Here is a 21,297-nt window from a genome sequence, read left to right on the forward strand (position 1 = left end):
CACAAATTGGATTATGCGTCATAATCACCGTCTTAACGGAATAAAATGCGACGTACGGGGCTGAAGACCCCGTAGTCGAATAACTAAAAGCCGAAATGAATTCGGAAAAATAAATAAACCGAACTAAAACTCACTTTGAGTTTCTTACCCCTCTTTGGGGTGTTCTTCGCTATCGTGTAGATAGTATGATCCAAGTAGCGGCACTATAGTCCCAAGATGGGCACTGTACTGGCACTAGTTCCGGTGAGGTCAAGGACCAACGCCAAACTGCCGAACTCACGAGCGTCTCGAGACACCTCAGAGCGCGGAATTCACCGCTCAATCACCCGAATTTTGATTGGTGCGGACACGCCCCTCGAAGGTGCGAATCTAACGACAATTAATCGTGACTCTCACGACCTGGCGCGATTATTCAAATCTCACCTAACTCTTTTCTAATCACCTAACACAAAACTCCTCCTTCCTTTTATTAATTCCTTTCCTTTGCTTTTTAGTTCCTTTTTATTAATTATTACGCAAGACTAGGCCGAACTGATTGTCATTCGGATAATTACTAAAGGTCTTTGGCGCTTCCCACGGATCGGATCTCCGGGATTTTCGGGGTTAAAAGACACGTTTTAACCCCGGCACTTGTTTTGCTCCACTATTAATTCCTTCTCAACTCGTTTCTCTCATCGAAAATCCCAAGGCAACCTGGCAATTCGTTGGAGACGATGGTTGCACTCGCTCCGAATGACCTTCCACCCAAAACGAAAAAAGTAACCAATTAACCCCTGAAAACCCAACGAAATTGCAGCGCCGGCATTTCAGCCGGACCTAATCGATTACCCGCAAGATTAACAATTGGGTGAACCCCATAAAAAGAACCGGATGACTATAATTTTGGCCCTTCTTCGCGATAATTTTTCTGGACCCTCAAAGACGCGTAATTACTAATCTTTACTAATAAACGGAACCGATAACTCTAGCCGGAAATAAGCCACTCGGAAGTGGATAAGGGACTGTCACTCTCTCGCTCTAGGATTCTTACTCACGGATTTTAATTCAACGTTGTAGGAGTCTCGCTGTTTCCAGATCGTTTTTGGTCTTCCTAACGAACATCCCCACATGTTCGTTATACTCCCCTCCTTTGACCGTTGGTATCCGTGTTCGCCTCATCGTTGTTGATCTGTTGTCGGCGTGGATGTTCGCTGTCGTACGTTTCACCAAGGTTTGGATGCTTATATTTAACAAAACTTAACCTCGAACTCACGACCTGAGAGGTAGCGGGAGGATTCGAAGGACTAGACTTCTTGTTGGTCCATACTCTATTTATTACGAATGCGATGGAAAAAGAAAAACTAGTGAATTTTAACTTGGGTCTTACAGTACATCGCCCTGGATCTCCCTCCTAACATCTTGAGAGGAAAAAGAAGAGACATAAAAGAATGAAATAATAGGGGAATAGCCCCATTAATGTGAAAAACAAGCGAAGAAAAAACTGAACTAAATAATTGCATTTCGCTTATCAGACAAAAAAAAATGACTTTGATGTCGACAAAATAGTGGACTCGGTCCGGAATGCGACAAAAGGAATACAAAAGAAAATTGACTCATTGATACTCGTTTATAAAACCTAAATTATAAGTCTTCTTCAGGGGCTTACTCCCGGAGGACGCCCAGCAGGTACAGCCGTACTTTTTTGTATTAGCCATCACTTGTTTAGTGGGGAGGATACCTGGAACCCCAGAATTTGTTGGACCCGTCCGGGTCGCCCGGTGAATTGTGACGTCCCATGAGGATATCGGCGATGGCTGCCACGGCGTCAGGTGGGAGAGTCACTCCTGCTGTAGGTATGGGGGGCTGTGAGGCCCGTGATGATGTCGCTGGCTAGAACGACGCATAGTCCCTGGTCTCTCGGCGTGGCAAGGGTGAGGTCCCTGAGAGGTGCATACTCCCGGGGAGGTGCCGAGGTGCTACTCCGAGCGGATTCATACTAGGGGTTGATTGGTGGGAAATTGAGAGGAGGTGTCCAGTGGGGTGCTGGAACTTGGCGAGGTGAATCCTCGAGAGAAGGCTGATAGGCCCTGTATTCCCCAGTCGCCGGCTATTCCCTGTTAGTCGAACGGCGAAATTCCCCATAGCGATCGGGGGTTGACTCTCTCGGAATCCTTCGTACGGCTCCCTCGCCCACATACTGCCGGGCTTGAAAGTTTCGTGAAGCTCTGGAGTACTCGTAGTCCCTGCTGATTTTCTGAGAGTCAGGACGACGACTGTAGAGAGGACTTTCCGTGCCTCAACTCTCTACCGGGCTTGATCGGGACCGTGTCGGAGACTCGAGACGAAGTGGCGGAGGCCTTATCGAGGGTACGAGGTACTCTAAATACCTCCGATCGGACCGCTGGTCTACTCGCGGATCTGCTACAGGGTGCCCCGGCCAGGTCTGTACCGTGTATCGGGCAGGGTCGATTTCTGGCGACCCTAAAGGGGCATTTGTCACAGAAGGTCTCTTCCATGGGGTTCGGACAATCAGCGGGTCGGTGTCCATGTTTCTTGCAATCGAAGCACCAAATGCGCTTCTTGCTGGGCCCCTTCTTCTGAGTGCTCCTGCACGGGTCATCACCCTGGGTTGGTTCGAGTTTGCGAGAGTCACTGGAGGACTCAGGGGGAACTGCTGCAGAGTCTGATCGGGATCTGGCCGCGCTATCAAGTACTGGGAGTCTCTGGGTGGTAGTGGAAGTTGCTTGGCCAGCGGTTGGAATCGCTGGAGGTGTGTTGTGGCCCGACCCGAGGCGGGTTTTTATGGGAGGACTGGAGCCAGTGACGGGAATCACTAGAGAATGATCTTGATCCGACCCGGAGGTGGAGGGTGTTGGGCCAGTGATGGGGATCACTGGAGAATGATCTTGATCCGACCCGGAGGTGGAGGGTGTGGGGCCAGTGATGGGGATCACTAGAGAATGATCTTGATCCGACCCGGAGATGGAGGGTGTTGGGCCAGTGATGGGGATCACTGGAGAATAATCTTGATCCGACCCGGAGGTGGAAAGTGTGGGGCCAGTGATGGGGATCACTGGAGAATGATCTTGATCCGACCCGGAGGTGGAGGGTGTTGGGCCAGTGATGGGGATCACTGGAGAATATCCACGAAGCATCTCCCTTATGGCCAGAGGGAGTTGGCGGAGTGCCTCCAGGGGTATGGATGATTCATTCTGATCTGAGGATGTAGAACCATTGCGAGCTCGATTCGGGGATCTCGAAGGTGTGTCCTCCGTGGAACCTGCAAGTGATGCTCATTCGTCCTCGCGGAGGTCGATCTGGAGGATGTCGTGGCCAGGACCTTGAGGGTTTTCTCAGGGGTTAACCTCCAATTCCATGGGGGTTGGAGCCGCGGTCGTAACCGTCGGACAGTGGGCCTGGTGAGCCTGTTCTGCCTCATCCTTGGAGCAATTAGCCACTGAGCTGGAAGAGCTTGTGGAAGACGACGAGGAGCTGCTCGTTGATGACGCTGACGAGGAACTGGATGACGATGAGGCGTCGCTGGAGGCTACTACTTCCGTAGGTGACCTTGGAGAGGGAGGAACTGGGGCTTGCCCCCTAGGAGAGTGGGCCGAGGCGGTTCTGGGGGGTTCGTGATCCATTACAGCTGGGTCAATCAGGTTGGCCAATACCAGGGGATGGACCCCATCCGGCTCCACTGGGACGTGTATTGGAGGGATTATATACCGATGCTCGGTGATCTGACAAAGCGGCTGGAGACTGCAGGCTTGCAAGGCTCTCATAAAGCCTTTCTTCTTTCGCTCCACACTCCATACATCCGGGAGCCAGGGTTCAAGGGGCTCCCAATAGTCCTCTATCCGAAGAACCGGTGGTGGCACCTGAATCCTCTCCAGTAGGACTACTGGCTGGATTGCACGTGGACTGCCCAACTCGACGTTGGGTGGTGTTGGTGAAGGGGCAGTCGTGGCTGGGTTAGGAGCTTGGCTGGTTCGAGCCTCCAATGTAGGATACCCTCGGGAATAATCCCTTGAGGAGTTTCGGGGGTGGCCTCAGGGACAGCTTCACCTGGCTGGGTCCCTGAAGGATTGGGGGTATTTGGCCGAGAGATGGCTTCTGTCTTCGGATGGTAGGGACTCCTTCGAGGGGAAAGGGCTTGGATTTTCTGCTCCAAGTTTGGGAAGTGGAAGTCGGCAAGCTCTGGGGGAGCGCCATTCGGCCATAGGGCTGCCACGAAATCTTGCTCCTCCTGGGAGACTTCCTTCGTGCTGCTGGAGGGTACGGAGCTTGGCTCCTCCGTCTTCACCACGCCTGACTTTCGTGGTGCCGGGTTTCTCGTCTTCGGAGTTGCAGTGACTCGGGTGGACTCTCTGAAATGTCTACAACCTCTAAGGGAGTGTTGGAAGTCGTTGCTGTCGATTTCTAGAATAGAGAAAGGCGCGGAGAGTTTGTTCGGATGGGCGGCCACATGTACGTGGAAGTGTATAACCCCAAAAAAAATTGTTTTTTTTCTTTTGTAGAGGTGCCGATCGGCCGCTTGTGAAGCGGAAGGGTTGAGTATTAATATCTAGCCGTGAAAAGATCACGGAGACCGCATTTGTTATCACGCTAAGCCGGGCAGCGACGGGCGATACGGTTTCAAATCCCGTATCGACGACTCGCCTTGGTCCTTGCCAGAGAAGTTCGCGAGCTGATATCGTACTCGGGATATTTTCCTCTGGACGATAAAGGGCCCATCAAAGGGAGGAACCAAAGCCGCTAAGAAACGCTTAGCGGCGTTGGACAAGGAGTGAGTTCGTTTCATGACGAGATCACCTTCCTCGAACTCGATGTCCCGGCGACGGATATTGTAATGGTACGCCTGTTTATCAGACGATTCCCGTAAGGCGTGGGTGAGGGACTTACGGAGGATTTCCAGCGTCTTCATCCGACCTACCCATTCCAGGGGTTCGCCAGGGATGACCTCGACGTCTCCCTCGAGTTGTTGTCGAAGGGAAACCGCAGCAAGAGGATGCCGGCCAAAATTGGCGGAAGCCGGAGTGGTTTGGAGGGAACTATGTTCCGCCGTATAGAATGTAAAACGGAATTCATGTAAGTGCGCGTCCCAAGTTCTGTGGTTGCCCTCCATGAAGACTCGCAACATTATTTTGAGAATGCGATTGACCCTCTCGTCGGGATTAGCCTGGGGATGGTACGGCGGGGATGTTTCATGTTTCAACCCCGTGTGGGCCGCCAGGGCTTGAATCTCCCAATTTACGAACTCCGTTCCGTTATCGGTGAATGGGACGCGGGGTGTCCCCCAGCGAGAAATGATAACATTTTCTACCTGTTCCCGAATCGCCTTGCCAGTGGTACGCCGGAGAGGAATGATCTTTACCCACTTCGTGAACAGATCCTGTAACACGAGTACGTAGGAATAGCCGGTTTTACTCGGAGGGATAGAGCCAACGATGTCGGCAGCCACGGTGGTCCAAGGACCCTGGACTACGCGTCGGCCCATGTGACCCCGCGGCAAAGCATTTTCTACTTTGCAGCGTTGACAGGTATCACAACGGCTGACGAACGAAACTACGTCGCGAAACATGTTCGGCCAGTAGTACAACACATAGAGGCGACGATATGTTTTGTCAACCCCCAAATGACCCGCTTGGGGAAGTTCATGACACTGAGCCATGGCCTGGGAACGTAGTTCGCGAGGAAGTACCAACTTCCACGCATCAAGATCCACCATCTCTAGCGTAACGAAGTCGGAGGGTCGGTGAGTGTACAACCGTCCGTCCTCAATTTTCCATTCCGAAAGAAATCTGAAGCACGCTGTACGTTACGGTACTTGCCTGAGTACCACTTGTCAGTGGAAATTTGTGCAACTTCAATTGTCTCACAGTCCTCGCTTTCTCCCCCGGGAGCGCGGGATAACGCATCCGGAACATGATGCAGAGCACCCTTCCGATGGATAATATTAAAATCATACTCGAGGAGACAAAGGGCTCATCGAGCTAGCCTACCGGTAGGATTGCGGAGGTTATGTAGCCAACGTAAACTACTGTGCTCCGTAATTACCGTGAAGGAGTAGCCCTCCAGGTAACATCGACATTTGGAAATAGACCAAATAACCGCGAGACATTCCAGTTCAGTGACTGTATATTTCTTCTCAGCGGAAGTGAGCGCTCTACTCGTGTAGGCGATTACTCGTTCTTCCCCATTGATGACTTGGGTAAGAACAGCCCCTAACCCTACAGTACTTGCATCAGTCTGTAGGGAGAAAGGTAACCCGAAGTCAGGACAGGCTAACGTCGGTGAAGACGTTAGATGCACCTTCAATGCGATGAAGGCGAAATCATGGGCCTCAGTCCACTCCCACGGCTGGTTTTTCCGGGTCAGCCGAGTTAGAGGTTCCGCAATGGTAGCGAACTGGGGAATAAACCTACGATACCACGAAGCCATACCGAGGAAACGCCTGAGCTGCTTCAAGTTCCGCGGTTGCGGAAACTCCAAAACAGGGACGATTTTCTCCGGGTCTACCCGGAGACCGGAGCTGTTGACGATCAATCCCAGATGTTTCACCTAGAAGCGACAGAATTCGCTCTTTTCACGATTGATCGTAAGACCGGCGATCTTGATTCGTTCAAGAACTTTGCTGAGTAATTCAAGATATTCCTCGAAGGACTCGGAGACGATGATAATATCATCGAGGTACACAAAGACCTTTGGATACATATCTTGACCTATCAATCGATCCAAAAGACGTTGGAATGTCGCGGGAGCGTTTGTTAAGCCGTATGGCATACGGAGAAAATGATAGGAGCCGCGGCCGGGGACCACAAACCCGGTAATTTCCCTAGAGTCGGGATCCATGTTCGGTCATGTTGGGAATAGGATCGGCGTCTTTCTTGGTGATTGCATTTACTTTCCGAAAGTCTATGCAAAAACGGTATTTTCCGTTAGGCTTTTTGACCATCACGATTGGATTACACCAATCGCTTTGGGATGAAACGATAACTTCGTTGTCTAACATTTCTTGAACCTCCTTCCACATGATCTCCCGTATGGCAGGAGTCGTATGGTAAGGCCATTGCCGGATAGAAGGACGACCATTAACATCAATACGATGGGACGTGAGAGTCGTAATTCCCAACTTAGCCTCTTTTTTCGGGAGAACCCTATCGAGGAACTCCTGGAGCTGTTGCTCCTGGGATTTCTCAATGGTACGTAACCGGCAACGCATAGTGAGATGCTGGACCTGATCCACAGGAGTGAATCGGAACCGTTCATCCGGTTTATCCCGATAATACCAAGTTTGGTCAAAGAAATCGATGACGATTCTTGCCGACACAAGGAAGACCATTCCATTGATGAAGTCCTCGGATAACGAAGGCATGATGAACGTGTTAAATGGGGTATTACGCCCTTCAAAGTCCACGATGCACGCAGCCGTATGTCGGACGATTTCGATTTTGCCCCCCGCCGTGATTACTCGTTTCTCCGGGATGCCCAGTAACGGGATTTTAGCCTTTTCAAACAGAAGGATGCCAGCCATACCAGCGAATGACCTAGTAGCCCCCGAATCTACTAACGCTCGGACTCTAAGGCCACCGATAATGATATCGACGTGGAAAGCCAAAGGGGCGTTATCGGAAACGCATTACCAACACATCGTTTGGGGGCATGGGTTCCGGTTTCAATAAAGAGCGCGGATCGAAATCCATCTTGGTTTGGTCCACGGGTGGAAGTCGTGAAATCGAGGGTTCCTCCTCACTTAATTGCTGCTGTGCAGAAAGGATACATGCAGCACCGGTATGAGAGGCCGGCTTAGGGACGGGTGGACGTGGAGAAGCGTGTACCGGATTTACGCGCCTCTGTACCCGTTTCCCGGTTGACCGGAGTTACAGAAGGGGCAGCTGAGAGTGGTTACTCCCGATTTGCGGCATCCATAACAAAAAATCCTACGCGGCTCAGGACATTCTCTGTGACGGTGCCCTACGTCATTGCCATTCCAACATACCAAGTTACTTGAGCTAGGCTGCTGGAGTGGAGGAGCATCAACGGAGCCACCTGCAGCGAGAGCTGCTGGAGGAGTCGGAGTAATACCAGCAGGAGGACCAGCTGGTCCTGACGCGGAAGGGGCTGGATTGCGAGTACGTCTCTCTCGAGTACGGGGTCGGGCTTGAGTAGTGCCCTGCCAAGCCAACGGTTTGGCTGGATTTCTATTAGTGACCCGAGGAGGAAGGGAGGAAGGCCCATGGGCCGTGTCAATCCAGGCTTGGGCATATCGAATGTTCCGGCCTTGGAGGCGGACGCCTATCAGCAGCCTTCTCGTAAATTTTCTCGAGGCGCTTAACGGCCTTTTCCAGATCATCCATGGTCATATTGTCACGAAGAGCGAACCCGACCTGGAGATTGGGAAGGAGTTTGCGGTGGGTTTGAACCACTTGATCCAACTCACTAACCGCAGGTACAATACGCGTATAGTACCCACGGATACAGGCGAAATAATTATTGACCGACTCATCTTCTGCTTGAGTGCGGAGCGCGAGTTCTTCGCGGATAGCCGTTTGGTAGTCAGGGTCCGTAAACGTGGTTTGGAAAATCTCTCGATCTTGTTCCCAAGTTCGGAATTCAGGGAGATGACCCCGATACCAGGTTAACGCAGAACCGGACAGAAGGAACGGGATGCCTCCGAGGAGTAAATCATCAGGGATAGGTCGGAAGGATCGACCTTCCTCAATCCTAGTCAGAAATAATTCCACGTCTTCGTGAGGAAGACCGGAGAATTTCGCGTCCCATTTCTTCATTGAATTTAGTAGGGATACTGGCTCCAAAGGTTTCGGTCCCCTGCGATTTGATCTACTCTCTCCATCGGAGCAGTGGAAGTCCTCGTCAACGGGAATCACCCGTCGCGGGAAATGACCAACCACACCCTGGGTGTGTGGGATTTGCCTCTCATTCGAGGAATTTCGCTCCCCAGATGTGGGAGGAACCTGCCCTGTAGTAGGGGGATTTTATCCTTGTGATTGAGGAACACCTCTCCCATAGGGGGGATAGGATGGCCACGCGGCGTAGGGGTGTGCCCCTGGCGGCGGTGGATTGCCTTCTGCTGCGGCAAAAGGGTAAGGGGGTAGCCCTGATGGTTGGGAATTTCCTGTGGCAAAAGGATCATATCCTTGTTGCTGCGGATATTGGCCAGACCACATTGGTGGGTAGAGAAGGGTTAATCCCTGGATATACTCCCTGGAGAGTGCGCCTCTCGGTTGTGACATTCCCCAAGCGAATGCAATTATAGACCAGAGCGATCGCCTCTTCGTCTGGAGTGCCATCTTGGTTAACCAAGTTTGGATCTTCCGTGCCAACGACTGGGATGGATCCGTGGCTGGACGCCGATGAAACGGAAGCCGCATCGGAAGTATCGACGTCGAAAATAGTCTCACTCCTAGTGGAACCGCACCGCGTAACCTTGACCTTTGGATTCGCGGTGGGGACTGTGGTCCTTTACGTATATTTCCTCTTGGAAGGTTCGAGTAATCCCAGAAGTTGCAGCTCCAGAAATACCATTACCAGGGATGGAGGCCTCAGTACTAGAATTACTAGTACCGGGAGGTGCACCACGGGCAGTGGATCCGTTGCGCTGGGGAAGCTCACCCGTAGATGGTTCCCTAGGAGTTCCATCCTCGTTAAGAGGTGGAGTGGGATCGTTCGACTTTCGATCGCCCATTTTTCTTTAAACCGATCAAGAATCAGAAATTATTATATAAGCCCAAAGAAATTTTTATTTGGAGTAGGGGAAACTTAACCGAAATTGAAACAATTCTGGACCAATACGGAGATTGGAAAAAGTCCGACGTAAATTCGGAGAAGTCAGTTAACCTCAATGAGTAAAACTCGATGAGAAAATCGATAGAATCGGTTGAAGCCGTTAGCAAATAACCGATTGCAATAAAATAACCTTTTCCCGGAAGAAAAGGGAAGAAAAAAAACTGATATAGTTATAATAGTAATAGTGATGTTAATAATTTGGATTGAATGTCTGAGGTTGTCCAATAAGATCGAAGAATTAATCCCAAGTAATCCAAATAATCCAATAATTTGGAGAGATTCATTAGGCCTCGGCACAACTCCAACGGATTCAAAACTCAAAATTGATCTAAAGGCTAAGAAGTCTGAAAACGCAATAACTCAATAAAAAAAGTCCTCAACTACGAATTCAAATAGAACTTATCACTTCGGGAGCCGTAAACGTAGTAGTCGGACTCGGGCCGGAGGCCTCTCTATATACCGCCTGATTAGAGTGGGGGTTCACTTCCCTCCTACTGCGGACTAATTTCCTGAGTAGGGATCCCGCGGAACATTTGACGAGAGGAAGGGGAAATTACGTAAGGTAGGGATCACGTAATCGATCACGTGACCCTCCCCTAGCAACAGGCGACTGTTGCTACCCAAAACCCTCGACAAGTCGCCGCTTGATTTGTTATCAAGGGAAAACCGAGGCAAATAAAATTCCTTCTTATTTGTCTCGGATTAAACCTGACCGATGACATCATTGTGATGTCATGTAATTCTCAATCTCGACTATCTCCCTCACTTCCATGAAAATAAATCGGCCTGGTAACAGGCGAAAATAGAAATTTTGAGACAGAAGAAACGGAACAATAGGACTCGAGGAAAATAAAATTTCAACGCGATGAGATCATCCCGAGATCGAAAAACAAGAGAAAAATAAGAATTAAGTCGCAATCCCGAAAAATAAAATTCCAACGCGATGAGATCATCACGGGATCGAAAAATAACAGAAGAATGGGAATTAAGTCGTAATTTCGAAGTCTCAACTTGAGTGGGGTAAAATGAAACCCGATACAACACAATCCCAAAGACTTAAATTCACAAAAATTTAAAACGAAAAATTCTTAAAGAAACGCAAAAAATTCAATTAACCGAAATTATCTAAAATTTCGCACCCAATAACCTCGGAGCCCCACGTCGGGCGCCATTGGTAACGTGACATTTTTCATGGGGGCTAAAATGCCTATTATCTTCGCCCTTCTTCCCCTGAATCTAGTTAAACTGAAAAATGCCGAAATCTATGGGCGCCAGGTAATTTTTAAAAGGAATTACCAAACCGGAAGAATCTACCAAATCAACTCTACTAATTCGAAAAACGCTAAAACGTACAAAAAAAAGGGAAAAAACTAGATTTTTGGGGAAAGGTAACGGCCCTTGGTTAGCTCAGTGTGCTAGGTTGTGGAGAGAGGGGTAGATTTCAGGTGGAAACGGGTTAATAGGGCAGTCCAAACTACGAAATAGCAAAAAAAAAGAAGGAGATCGACATTATCTTTACTGGTTTCACTATTGAAATTTAAGAATCACCAATTTTACAAAAAAAAAGACATTTCAATTCTCTCAAAAAAAATATACAAAAAAATAAAAATCCACAATTAATAACTAACAATACTGACAATAATAATAATCCTAATATTAATTCCGCACTCTGATAGAAAATAGTCTGGGCTGACAAAAAATATTCGAAGAAATTAATATCGACGATAAATACCTCAAATATGCCGAAGTAAACATTTGGGGAGAGTAGAAATACACGCTAATCCCTAAATACTCGAGAATTCCGAGAATTGGGGGGGAAAGGGATGCGAGCGACAATGAGAGCGAGAGAGAGGAGACCGTATTCATCCATCGATTTTTCATACCAGCCAAAACGGCTGAAATTCCGCAAAACTCAACTTACCATAACTCGAAAATGGCAGAGTCAAAAATTACGAACCCTGAGACAAAATGTCCGGGAGAGTCTACCGAAGACAACAATACCCAAAAAATTAATTTTCCCTAAATAATTAGCCGGCTCAGATTAATTAATCCCCGAGCGGAATTCTAAACGCAAAAATGCTCGCGTGAAGTGAGAATAGCCACGTGTAAACGTGGATCGGTACCTGAGGGGAGTCGAGAGGGGGGGATTCCCCCTCGAGAAACAGACGGTGTACACGCCAACGAGAATGGGCTGGAAATTCGTAAAAACCAAAAATGGAATATCCGGAAATCAGCAGAGCGAATTTTCGGAAACCCTGAGATGAATTACTCAGGGAAGCCCCCCGAACACATTGATCCACAAACCTTAATTTCAATTAACTATCTACGCGAACCAACTCAATTTGAACACGAGCGGAATTTCTTACGCGCGAAAACTCACGTGTAACGGGAATGGACGCGCTCTAGCAATTCAACGTGAGTAATTATCCCCTCCGGAGGGGTTTTTCTCCGATAGATTCACATAAAAGATCTTTAACCAACGTAATAAGCCGATGCACAGTGTGATCGGAGCCGGGTTTGAGCCGGAACACCCCAAAAAGGGGAGAAATCCCCTCGAATAACCCACCTAAAATCACGAAAACCACCCAATCATGAGTGGAAAGGGGGGGGGGGGTCGACACCTCACAAATTGGATTATGCGTCATAATCACCGTCTTAACGGAATAAAATGCGACGTACGGGGCTGAAGACCCCGTAGTCGAATAACTAAAAGCCGAAATGAATTCGGAAAAATAAATAAACCGAACTAAAACTCACTTTGAGTTTCTTACCCCTCTTTGGGGTGTTCTTCGCTATCGTGTAGATAGTATGATCCAAGTAGCGGCACTATAGTCCCAAGATGGGCACTGTACTGGCACTAGTTCCGGTGAGGTCAAGGGCCAACGCCAAACTGCCGAACTCACGAGCGTCTCGAGACACCTCAGAGCGCGGAATTCACCGCTCAATCACCCGAATTTTGATTGGTGCGGATACGCCCCTCGAAGGTGCGAATCTAACGACAATTAATCGTGACTCTCACGACCTGGCGCGATTATTCAAATCTCACCTAACTCTTTTCTAATCACCTAACACAAAACTAGTTCCTTTTTATTAATTATTAGGCGAAACTAGGCCGAACTTATTGTCGTTCGGATAATTACTAAGGGTCTTTGGCGCTTCCCACGGATCGGATCTCCGGGATTTTCGGGGTTAAAAGACAAGTTACCGGTACTTGTTATTGCTCCACTAATAATTCCTTCTCAACTCGTTTCTCTCATCGAAAATCCTAAGGCAACCTGACAATTCGTTGGAGATGATGGTTGCACTCGCTCCGAACGACCTTCCACCCAAAACAAAAAACGTAACCAATTAACCCCGGAAAATCCAACGAAATTGGAGCACCGGCATTTCAGCCGGACCTAATCGATTACCCGCAAGATTAACAATAGGGTGAACCCCATAAAACGAACCGNGTTCGGATAATTACTAAGGGTCTTTGGCGCTTCCCACGGATCGGATCTCCGGGATTTTCGGGGTTAAAAGACAAGTTACCGGTACTTGTTATTGCTCCACTAATAATTCCTTCTCAACTCGTTTCTCTCATCGAAAATCCTAAGGCAACCTGACAATTCGTTGGAGATGATGGTTGCACTCGCTCCGAACGACCTTCCACCCAAAACAAAAAACGTAACCAATTAACCCCGGAAAATCCAACGAAATTGGAGCACCGGCATTTCAGCCGGACCTAATCGATTACCCGCAAGATTAACAATAGGGTGAACCCCATAAAACAACCGGATGACTCTATAATTTTGGCCCTTCTTCACGATAATTTTTCTGGGCTCTCAAAGACGCGTAATTATTAATCTTTACTAATAAACGGAACCGATAACTCTAACCGGAAATAAGTCACTCGGAAGTGGATAAGGGACTCTCACTCTCTCGCTCTAGGATTCTTACTCACGGATTTTAATTCAACGTTGTAGGAGTCTCGCTGTTTCCAGATCGTTTTTGGTCTTCCTAACGAACATCCCCACATGTTCGTTACACATCATAAATCGCTTTGAAATGGGTCATTAACATGCCTCAGGTAATATTTGGGCATACACTAGCCGACTAAATGACTCCAAATACTGATTCATCAACGTGCCCTTCCGGAAAATTCGGTGAAAAGTTTATGAATGTGAAGCAGTCCCAAATGATTTCGAAATGCTAAAATAACATCATAACATTCCCGAGTGCATGGAATTTATTAGGCAGCATTTGCATTTTTCCCATGCTACCCCAGAATTTTCACTTTGTTCTCCATTTTATCGTTTTTGCTGGTGATTTCCTCAACCTTTCCCACAATTCTCCCTATTCGGAACTACAATCATGATCATGTTTTTCAGAATTTTTCCGCGCAAGATCATCAGAAAACCATTCGGGGTATAGGATTTTTTCTTTGTCGGGATTTTACACCTTGATTATAGGATTAAAGGAGTATTAAAATTATTTTTGTGTTTCTTATAAAATCTGATTGTTTTTCCTCCTTGCATAGAATGAGCAATTAGTTTTTTGAGATCTTCACTGAAAACAGAATATCGAGAAGAGCAAAAAATAAATCAACGAAGAATATATACAGAGGAGGCGGGGTAAAAATTTCGTCAGGTGACACATACTGTTTAACCTGAAGGATACCCACTGCACCGACCCGACATTTGTATACCGGAGAAACGACCGTCATAAAGCCATTGGACTTATCACCAAGCCTAACGTCTCCAAATTGCCAGTAGGCCAGATATTTCCTTCAAACTTTGAATCGTGCGTGCTATCTTAAGCAATATTGTAAAAAATCGGAAAAAAATCACACCGTTTTTACATTTTATGTACTGTTTTATTGTATCTTATTACCATAGTCGTAAAACTGAAATTAGAACTTTTTTTTCGTGAGTCTATCTAAGGGACACGCGGATAAAAATCCTGGATAAGGAATTGCCCCTAAAAATGCCCACTCCGGACCACTAAAACACGACTAAAGGGGTGACCAACCACTGCACGTGGCTGAGGGCCACGAGAGGGATACCGCCATAAAGGGGAGACGACGCCATTCGGAAATGGCTCGAAAGTAGGGGGAAAATCCCAGAAAACTCGTTTTATCTTGACGCTTGGTGGTCCTCTTCCCCGTATGGACTATCTTGGATCCTCACAGCTCCTCGGAGAAAAACGATAATTCTTGTGGGCACAATTACGTTGTGATGGCACCCAAAAAATTCACACGCGACTAGCTGTTTGGGAGGGTCAACGCGGAACTAACTGCCCTGGGTCAGTGTCACGGGCACTAACTGCAGCGCGAATTCCGGCCAACAGAGGCGGGCTCTGATTGGCGGAGATTTTGGCCTATCAAGCGTAGGCTTCGATGGCGCCACCGAATGATTTCGGGGAATTCAAACGCGAAAGATACTCAACTCTAATTATTCTATACATAACTTTATAAAATAGACTGATGATTAATCTGGGCTGAACTGGTGGACGTTCGGAAAATTACCGAGGATTTGTGGCGCCTCCTACGGGTCGGTTCTCCTGGATTCGGGGGGTTAAAAGACCAATACTCCTAACTGAATTCTCCAAATTTTCCAAAATTCTGATGCAACCTGGCAATTCACGGGATATAAGGGTTGCACTTGTCCCATGTGACCTTCCACTGAAAAACTAATACGTAACCAGTTAACCACCGTAAAATCCATTATAATTTGGAGCGCCGGTATTTCAGCCGAACCTAACCCATTTACCGTAAGATTAACAATAGGGTGGTTCCCATAAAGGTTATCGGATGCCTCTAAAATTCGGCCCTTCTTCACGATAACCCTATGGGCTCTCAACAACGCGTAATTTCAGATCTTTATTATTCAAAGACGAAACGAACCCGCAAGATTACTAAATGGAATCGCGAGGCAAACGAGACATAACTCCGCTTAAACGGGAAAACAAGACTCGATTATCCCAGGGATAATCGGAAAAATGATCACACCGGAGTGGGAAACAAAATCCCAATTTCTCTCTTTCTCTCTCTCTACTCACAATCCATTTCTGAATGCCGCCGGAGGTAGATGTTCTCAGGTCCTGGTAGTGTCTCTAACGAACATCCCCACATGTTCGTTACACTCCCCTCCTTTGACGGTTAGTATCTGTGTACGGCTGTTTGTCGGTGACTTGATGACGGTGATGGTATTCTGTCGTCCGGAAGGTGGATATCCTCGTACTCTGCGGACGGTTCTGTTAAAGGAAACCAAAACTGAACCCACACCCTGAGATGTCGGCCGGAGTAAAACTCACAACTCTGTATGAGAAACACTATGCTTTATCTATCAATTGTTATTGTATCATAAAATTTTTAGCCGCTCCAGGAGGTCTCTTCCACTGCGCGTGACGGGGACTTTATCATTGACAAAACAAAACAAAATTATCACTGCTTTCGTGAGCCTTATCACTGGCCGAATAAAACAAAAAAAATGAAAGAGTGTATAAAAAAAAAAAAAAGAAATTGACTGCTGGTCCGACCAAAGAATCACAAAAAAAACTTCAAATCCAAAATTGTATGGAGAATTATTTAGTAGGAAATAAGCTTGAGTAAATCACCGCGATTAGCGGGGACAAAAATAAAAAAAAGAAACTACCGTGTCGAAGGGGGATAAAAAAACGAAAAAAAGAGCCACTGTTTTTCAACGGGGAGAATACCTCGCTGCCCAGGACTTAGATCCGGGGGGAAGATTCTAAGGTACCAGCGGTGATGTCGGTTGACCCTGCGATGTCTGCTGGACCTGACTGAGGAGCTACTGGAGGGCCGCGATTGTCTCCGGTGACCACTGTAGGGCTGATGTCATCGGTGGCACAGGAGCCGAAGACGTTGGTGGCGCTGGAGATGCTGGAGTCGGAGAGGTGTAGTAACCTCGAGTGGCGTCTGCGGACGCACTCCAACAACTGGCAGCCGATCGAGGAGACTCCTCTGGCTGGGAAGGTTCCCAGAAGAACCCGAGGGTAGATCCCTCCGGAGGATTCCTGGTGGGGTCACGGCTGGACCAATACTCTCCGGACGTGATGGTCGCTGGTTTCGGTGCCGTGGATGCTGAGGTGAAGGGAGTTCCGTAGCCTTCAACTCGACGCTCGATGCCCTCAGATGGGGATGAATAATAATCCCAAGAGCGCCCGTGGGATGCCTTCGGGGGTGATGTCGCGCGAGGACTCTCTCGAGGTTCCCCGACCCTGGGGTACTCTCGGCTGGGGCCGCGGCTGCCTGAGCGAGGACGGCGGGGAATAGCACCCATCGATGAAGCTGGGCCGACTGAGCGAGTCTTTGGAGCGGCTTGGGGTCTGAAGTCTTCCGCTGCAGGTGTTGGCTTCAGGGGTGTGCGACCTAAGCCTTTTTCCTCCTTGGGACTTGCCTTGTTGGCCACTAACGCGCTTGAGCCTAGTCCCCTCTTGATGGTCGAGGGTTTGCTGAGTACTGAGTCCTCTGGGACTACTCGGAACAGCTGGTGACGTGTTGGCAGCGATGGCCGTCGAAGTGGTCGCACCGATCTCTCCTGATGTCGGGGGGCTACCCTGCGTGGACGAAGTGGCCTGGAGGGGTTGCTGTTTTGCTGGCCCTTCCGGAGGAGGAACCGAAGGAGGCGCGCTCAGGGGTATCTGAGGTGCCTTCATCGGAGATGACAGTGATGTGACCGCCGGAGGTATATCGAAGGTAGCTCCGGCGGAGTTTCCCTGGCCATCCCTGGCTTTCGGGGGCTGACCAGGAGGGGTTTTCTCGCTCACACTCGTGTTCGTGAGGAGCGGATCCTGCAGACGCGACTCCACGTTAGGGCGAGATGGAGTCAGAGGTGGTGAGGTTTGTCCCGGGGTTGTACCGGCCAAAGAGAATTCCTCCTGGTGGTCGAGTTCCAGGAATTCGGCGACACTGCTCTCTGGACTCCAGATGGGAGTGACCTGGGGTACTTCTACGCCCGTGGAGGAATGTAGTAGGGATCTTTCTGATTCAAGTAAACCAGTTAGACGACCTGGATCTCCGTCCTCTGCTTCCAAACATGTCTCGACGGAGCTGCTTGAATCCGAAAAGGATGAGCTGGACCTCGGGGAGCTTGAAGAGCTAGACTGCAGGTCGGTGCCTCGTGGACTTAAGCGGGCCGACGGGGTGTCGGATGGGCTCAAACGTGAGGTCTGGAGCCGCCGAGGCAGTGGGGCCTCCGGACTGCACCACCGACTGTACGTCAAGGATAGCAACTTTCTCTCTTTCTTCTGCGGTGGGAGTCTCCAAAGATCCCAATGGAAGAGGGGGCATCTCATACCTCCAGTTCGTTAAACGCTGGAGTGGAGCGATGGAGCAGGCGGATAGAGCGTCAGCGGAACCTGGGTTCGGCCTCTCAATGCGCCTGATGTCAGCGAGCCAGGGGCCGATAGGATCCCAGAAACGTGGGAAGCGAAGGGGTGACCCGGGTTGTTCCCTTGAAGATGTTGGCCCTGGATTCGGGTGGATGAGTGTGGCCGTAGATGGCGGGGAAATAGCCCCCGTCTCTGGTAAGTAGCGTATGGGCAAGGAGGTAACCCCAGCGGGTCCGCCGCCTCATCTTCCGCGAACGAGTAGTCATCGAGGTCATCGACGGGGATACCCTCCTGATACAGGATATACTCCAGAACTAATTGGGCGTTCATCAACGTCGCTTGCTGACTGGTGGTGGGCACCGGCTCGTCTTTAGCCACCAAGCCTGGGGGTGGTGAAGGTGGTGGGCTCTCCGTGAAGTCCACGGGGAGGCATTCTTCCCCAGTAGTGGTGGTGACCTCCGGTGATGAACCCTGTAACAAGAGAGGGGACACGGAGAGCTTGTCCGGAAGATTGCCGCCCTTTCGGGGGAGGGATGAACGGTACTTCGTTATAGGGTCAAGGTATCGTTTGGCCACGACTGAGGTGGATTCCTTTCCTACCGTGAACGTATCACAGAGGGGAATTAATTCTCCAAATAACGCTGAAACTGAGCGGTAGCCCAGAACACAGCGAGATCCTTCCGCTCCGGCGCGGAATACTCCCTTTCAGCAGGGGACAACACTCTACAAGCGTAGATGATAACTCGTTCTCTCCTACCACTGACTTGTGTCAGAGCGACATTCAAACCTGCTGCATTGGCATTGGTTTGCATTGAGAACGGAAGCCCAAAATTGGGATGTGCTAACATACGTGCAGACGTTAGATGCGCCTTCAGCGAAGTGAATGCGATACTGTGTACCACGCTCCAAACCCATGGATAGTTTTCACCCGCCAGTTAGGTCAGGGGATCGGCTACCGTTGCAAAACGTGGAATGAACCTACGGAACCAGGAGGCTAGTCCGAGGAAACGCCTCAACTGTCTACGATTTCGCGGTTGCGGGAAATCAAGAACCAGAGTAGCGATAGCCGAGTCTATTTGTAGACCGGAACTACTTGAAATGAACCCAAAGTACTGTACTTGGGAAGTATCAGCCTCCTGTTGTGGAAAAGCCTGATCAAGGGGTCCCCATCGATTTGACCTACTCTCTGCGGCAGAGAATTGGAAGTCCTCTTCAACGGGAATCACCCGTCGGGGGGAATGACCCTACCGATCCTGCAGGGGTGGGATTTGCCTCGCGCTCGAGGAATCTCGCTCCCCAGATGTTGAGGGAAACTGCCCTGCATTAGGGGGATTTTGTCCCTGTGATTGAGGGACACCTCGCCCGTAAGTGGGAGGATAGGATGGCCATGCGGTGTAGGCGTATGCCCTTTGCGGCGGTGGATTGCCTTCTGTCGGGGCAAAAGGAAAATTAAGTAGCCCCGATGGTTGGGGATTTCCTCCTGCAAACGAATAATATCCTTGTTGCTGGGGATTTTGACCCGGCCATATTTGTGGCTGGAGAAGGAACTTAGGGTTGATCCCTAGATGGGCTGCTTGCGGAGTACACCCTTCGATTGGGATATTTCCCAGGCAAATGCGATTGTATACCAGAGTTATGTAGTCTTCCTCTGGTACGCCATCTTGGTTAACCAAGCTGGGATCTTCCGCACCAACGACTCGGATGGAGCCATGGCTGGACACCGATGAAACGGAAGCCGTGTCAGAAGTATCGACTTCTGACGCGAAATGGTCTCACTTCTAGTGGAGGCACATCGTGTTATCTTAACCTTAGGCTTCATGGTGGAGGTAGTGGTTCTCCTCGTATTCGGTGGAACAAGGGTACTCCCATCTTGGCCGTCAGTTTGGACGGATTGATCGATAGTGGCATCGACTCTGCTAGCAAACGTTCCGGAAGTACCATTTCTGGAGCCACCAGGTATGGGGATTTCCGTGCTGGGAGTACCAGTACCGGAAGTTTGCGAAGTCGCACCCCTGGAGGTGGATACGCCACCTTGAGGGATCTCACGTGTCGATGAAAGAGTGGGCTCTCTAGGAGTCCCATCCTCATTAAGAGGGAGATTAGGATCTGTAGGGGTTTTACCCCGTTTGTCACCCATGATTTGTCAAGCTGACGTGAAAGTCGGAGGCTCTCCGTTATAAATCTGGAGGAACCCTCACTTACTTTTCTCCAAAAAAATGAGGAAATTCACCCATGAGTTATTGAACTTCGGGATAATCCGACAATCGTAAATGAATCAGCCTCTGTGAATCGAATTCCAGGGAGGATCATTGAGACCCGATGGATTCCCAATCATGGGTCAGAACCACGTAAATCTCGAATAAGAAAAACGGGAGATTCGAGTTATTGTTACTTATCCTCAATACTTCGCGGTGCGACGTGATAATTCAAGCGTAATCCAAATTAATCCAAAAGGAATTCAAAATTAATCCAAGGAAAGAATCGCACCATCGGGATAATATTTCACACAAAAGAAGAAATAAAATTTTTATTCAACTCGACGCCTCGAATCCGAGCTGAACTGATCGTCGAGGCGGCCGGAAAAAAAGTTCCAGACGCGAGGCGCGAGACTCCTTATATACCGCTGGTCAGGGATGGGGAGTTCACCTTCCTCCTAACCGCGGACGAACTCTCCCGAGAGGGGAGGATCCCAAGATATTCACCCGTCGGGCGGGCAAAATTACGTAGAATAGGGATCACGTGATTGGTCACATGTCCCCACCTAGCAACAAGCGGCTATCGTTAACCAAAACTCTCAAAAATATTACCGCTTGGCTGTTACCAAGGGAACTCAAATAAAATTCCGAGACAAATAAAATTCCGAGACAAATAAAATTCCTTCTTATTTGTCTCGGATTAAACCTAATCGATGACATTATTGTGATGCCACGTAATCCTCAACCTCAACTATCTCTCTCACTCCCATGAAAATAAATCGGCCTAATATCAGGCGAAAATTGAAATTTCGAGACAAAAGAAACGTAACAATAGGACTCGAGAAAAATAAAATTTCAATGCGATGAGATCATCACGAGATCGAAAAATCAGAGAGAAATGGGAATTAAGTCGCAATTCCGAAACACAAAATTCCGACGGGATGAGATCCCGTGATTTCCATGATCACGGGATGGAAAAATG

At 48.9% G+C, this 21,297-nt stretch overlaps 2 protein-coding genes across 2 annotated transcripts; both read right to left on the minus strand.

Annotated features, from left to right (window-relative positions):
- Nucleotides 1–2,240: 2,240 nt before the first annotated feature.
- On the minus strand, nucleotides 2,241–5,707 carry LOC107038150 (mucin-5AC-like). Its single transcript, XM_015257068.1, has 4 exons — nucleotides 4,639–5,707; nucleotides 4,045–4,398; nucleotides 3,389–3,991; nucleotides 2,241–3,259 (listed from the first exon to the last, which is right to left on the minus strand). The coding sequence occupies exons 1-4, from the start codon at nucleotides 5,705–5,707 to the stop codon at nucleotides 2,241–2,243; spliced, it is 3,045 nt and encodes a 1,014-aa protein (XP_015112554.1).
- Nucleotides 5,708–16,577: 10,870 nt separating this feature from the next.
- Nucleotides 16,578–20,257, minus strand: LOC107038152 (flocculation protein FLO11-like). Its single transcript, XM_015257069.1, has 4 exons — nucleotides 19,928–20,257; nucleotides 18,377–18,591; nucleotides 17,440–17,839; nucleotides 16,578–17,390 (listed from the first exon to the last, which is right to left on the minus strand). The coding sequence occupies exons 1-4, from the start codon at nucleotides 20,255–20,257 to the stop codon at nucleotides 16,578–16,580; spliced, it is 1,758 nt and encodes a 585-aa protein (XP_015112555.1).
- Between the last annotated feature and the right edge of the window lie 1,040 nt (nucleotides 20,258–21,297).

Source organism: Diachasma alloeum, unplaced genomic scaffold (genome assembly GCF_001412515.2).
Source record: "Diachasma alloeum isolate Michigan unplaced genomic scaffold, Dall2.0 Dall_scaffold_00278, whole genome shotgun sequence".
Lineage (NCBI taxonomy): Eukaryota > Metazoa > Arthropoda > Insecta > Hymenoptera > Braconidae > Diachasma > Diachasma alloeum.

Excerpts from the sequence above, each read along its gene's own strand:
- LOC107038150 (XM_015257068.1), bottom strand. The coding sequence starts at position 5,707 with ATGGTGGATCTTGATGCGTGGAAGTTGGTACTTCCTCGCGAACTACGT. Across the intron at positions 4,399-4,638 it reads CTTCTCTGGCAAGGACCAAG|AAATCGACAGCAACGACTTC; the intron begins GCGAGTCGTCGA and ends TCTCTATTCTAG. Across the intron at positions 3,260-3,388 it reads ACAGGCTCACCAGGCCCACT|GTTCCACGGAGGACACACCT; the intron begins GTCCGACGGTTA and ends CATCACTTGCAG.
- LOC107038152 (XM_015257069.1), bottom strand. The coding sequence starts at position 20,257 with ATGGGTGACAAACGGGGTAAAACCCCTACAGATCCTAATCTCCCTCTT. Across the intron at positions 18,592-19,927 it reads CCTCCACCATGAAGCCTAAG|GGTTCATCACCGGAGGTCAC; the intron begins GTTAAGATAACA and ends CTCTTGTTACAG. Across the intron at positions 17,391-17,439 it reads CACTGTCATCTCCGATGAAG|GGCCAGCAAAACAGCAACCC; the intron begins GCACCTCAGATA and ends CTCCTCCGGAAG.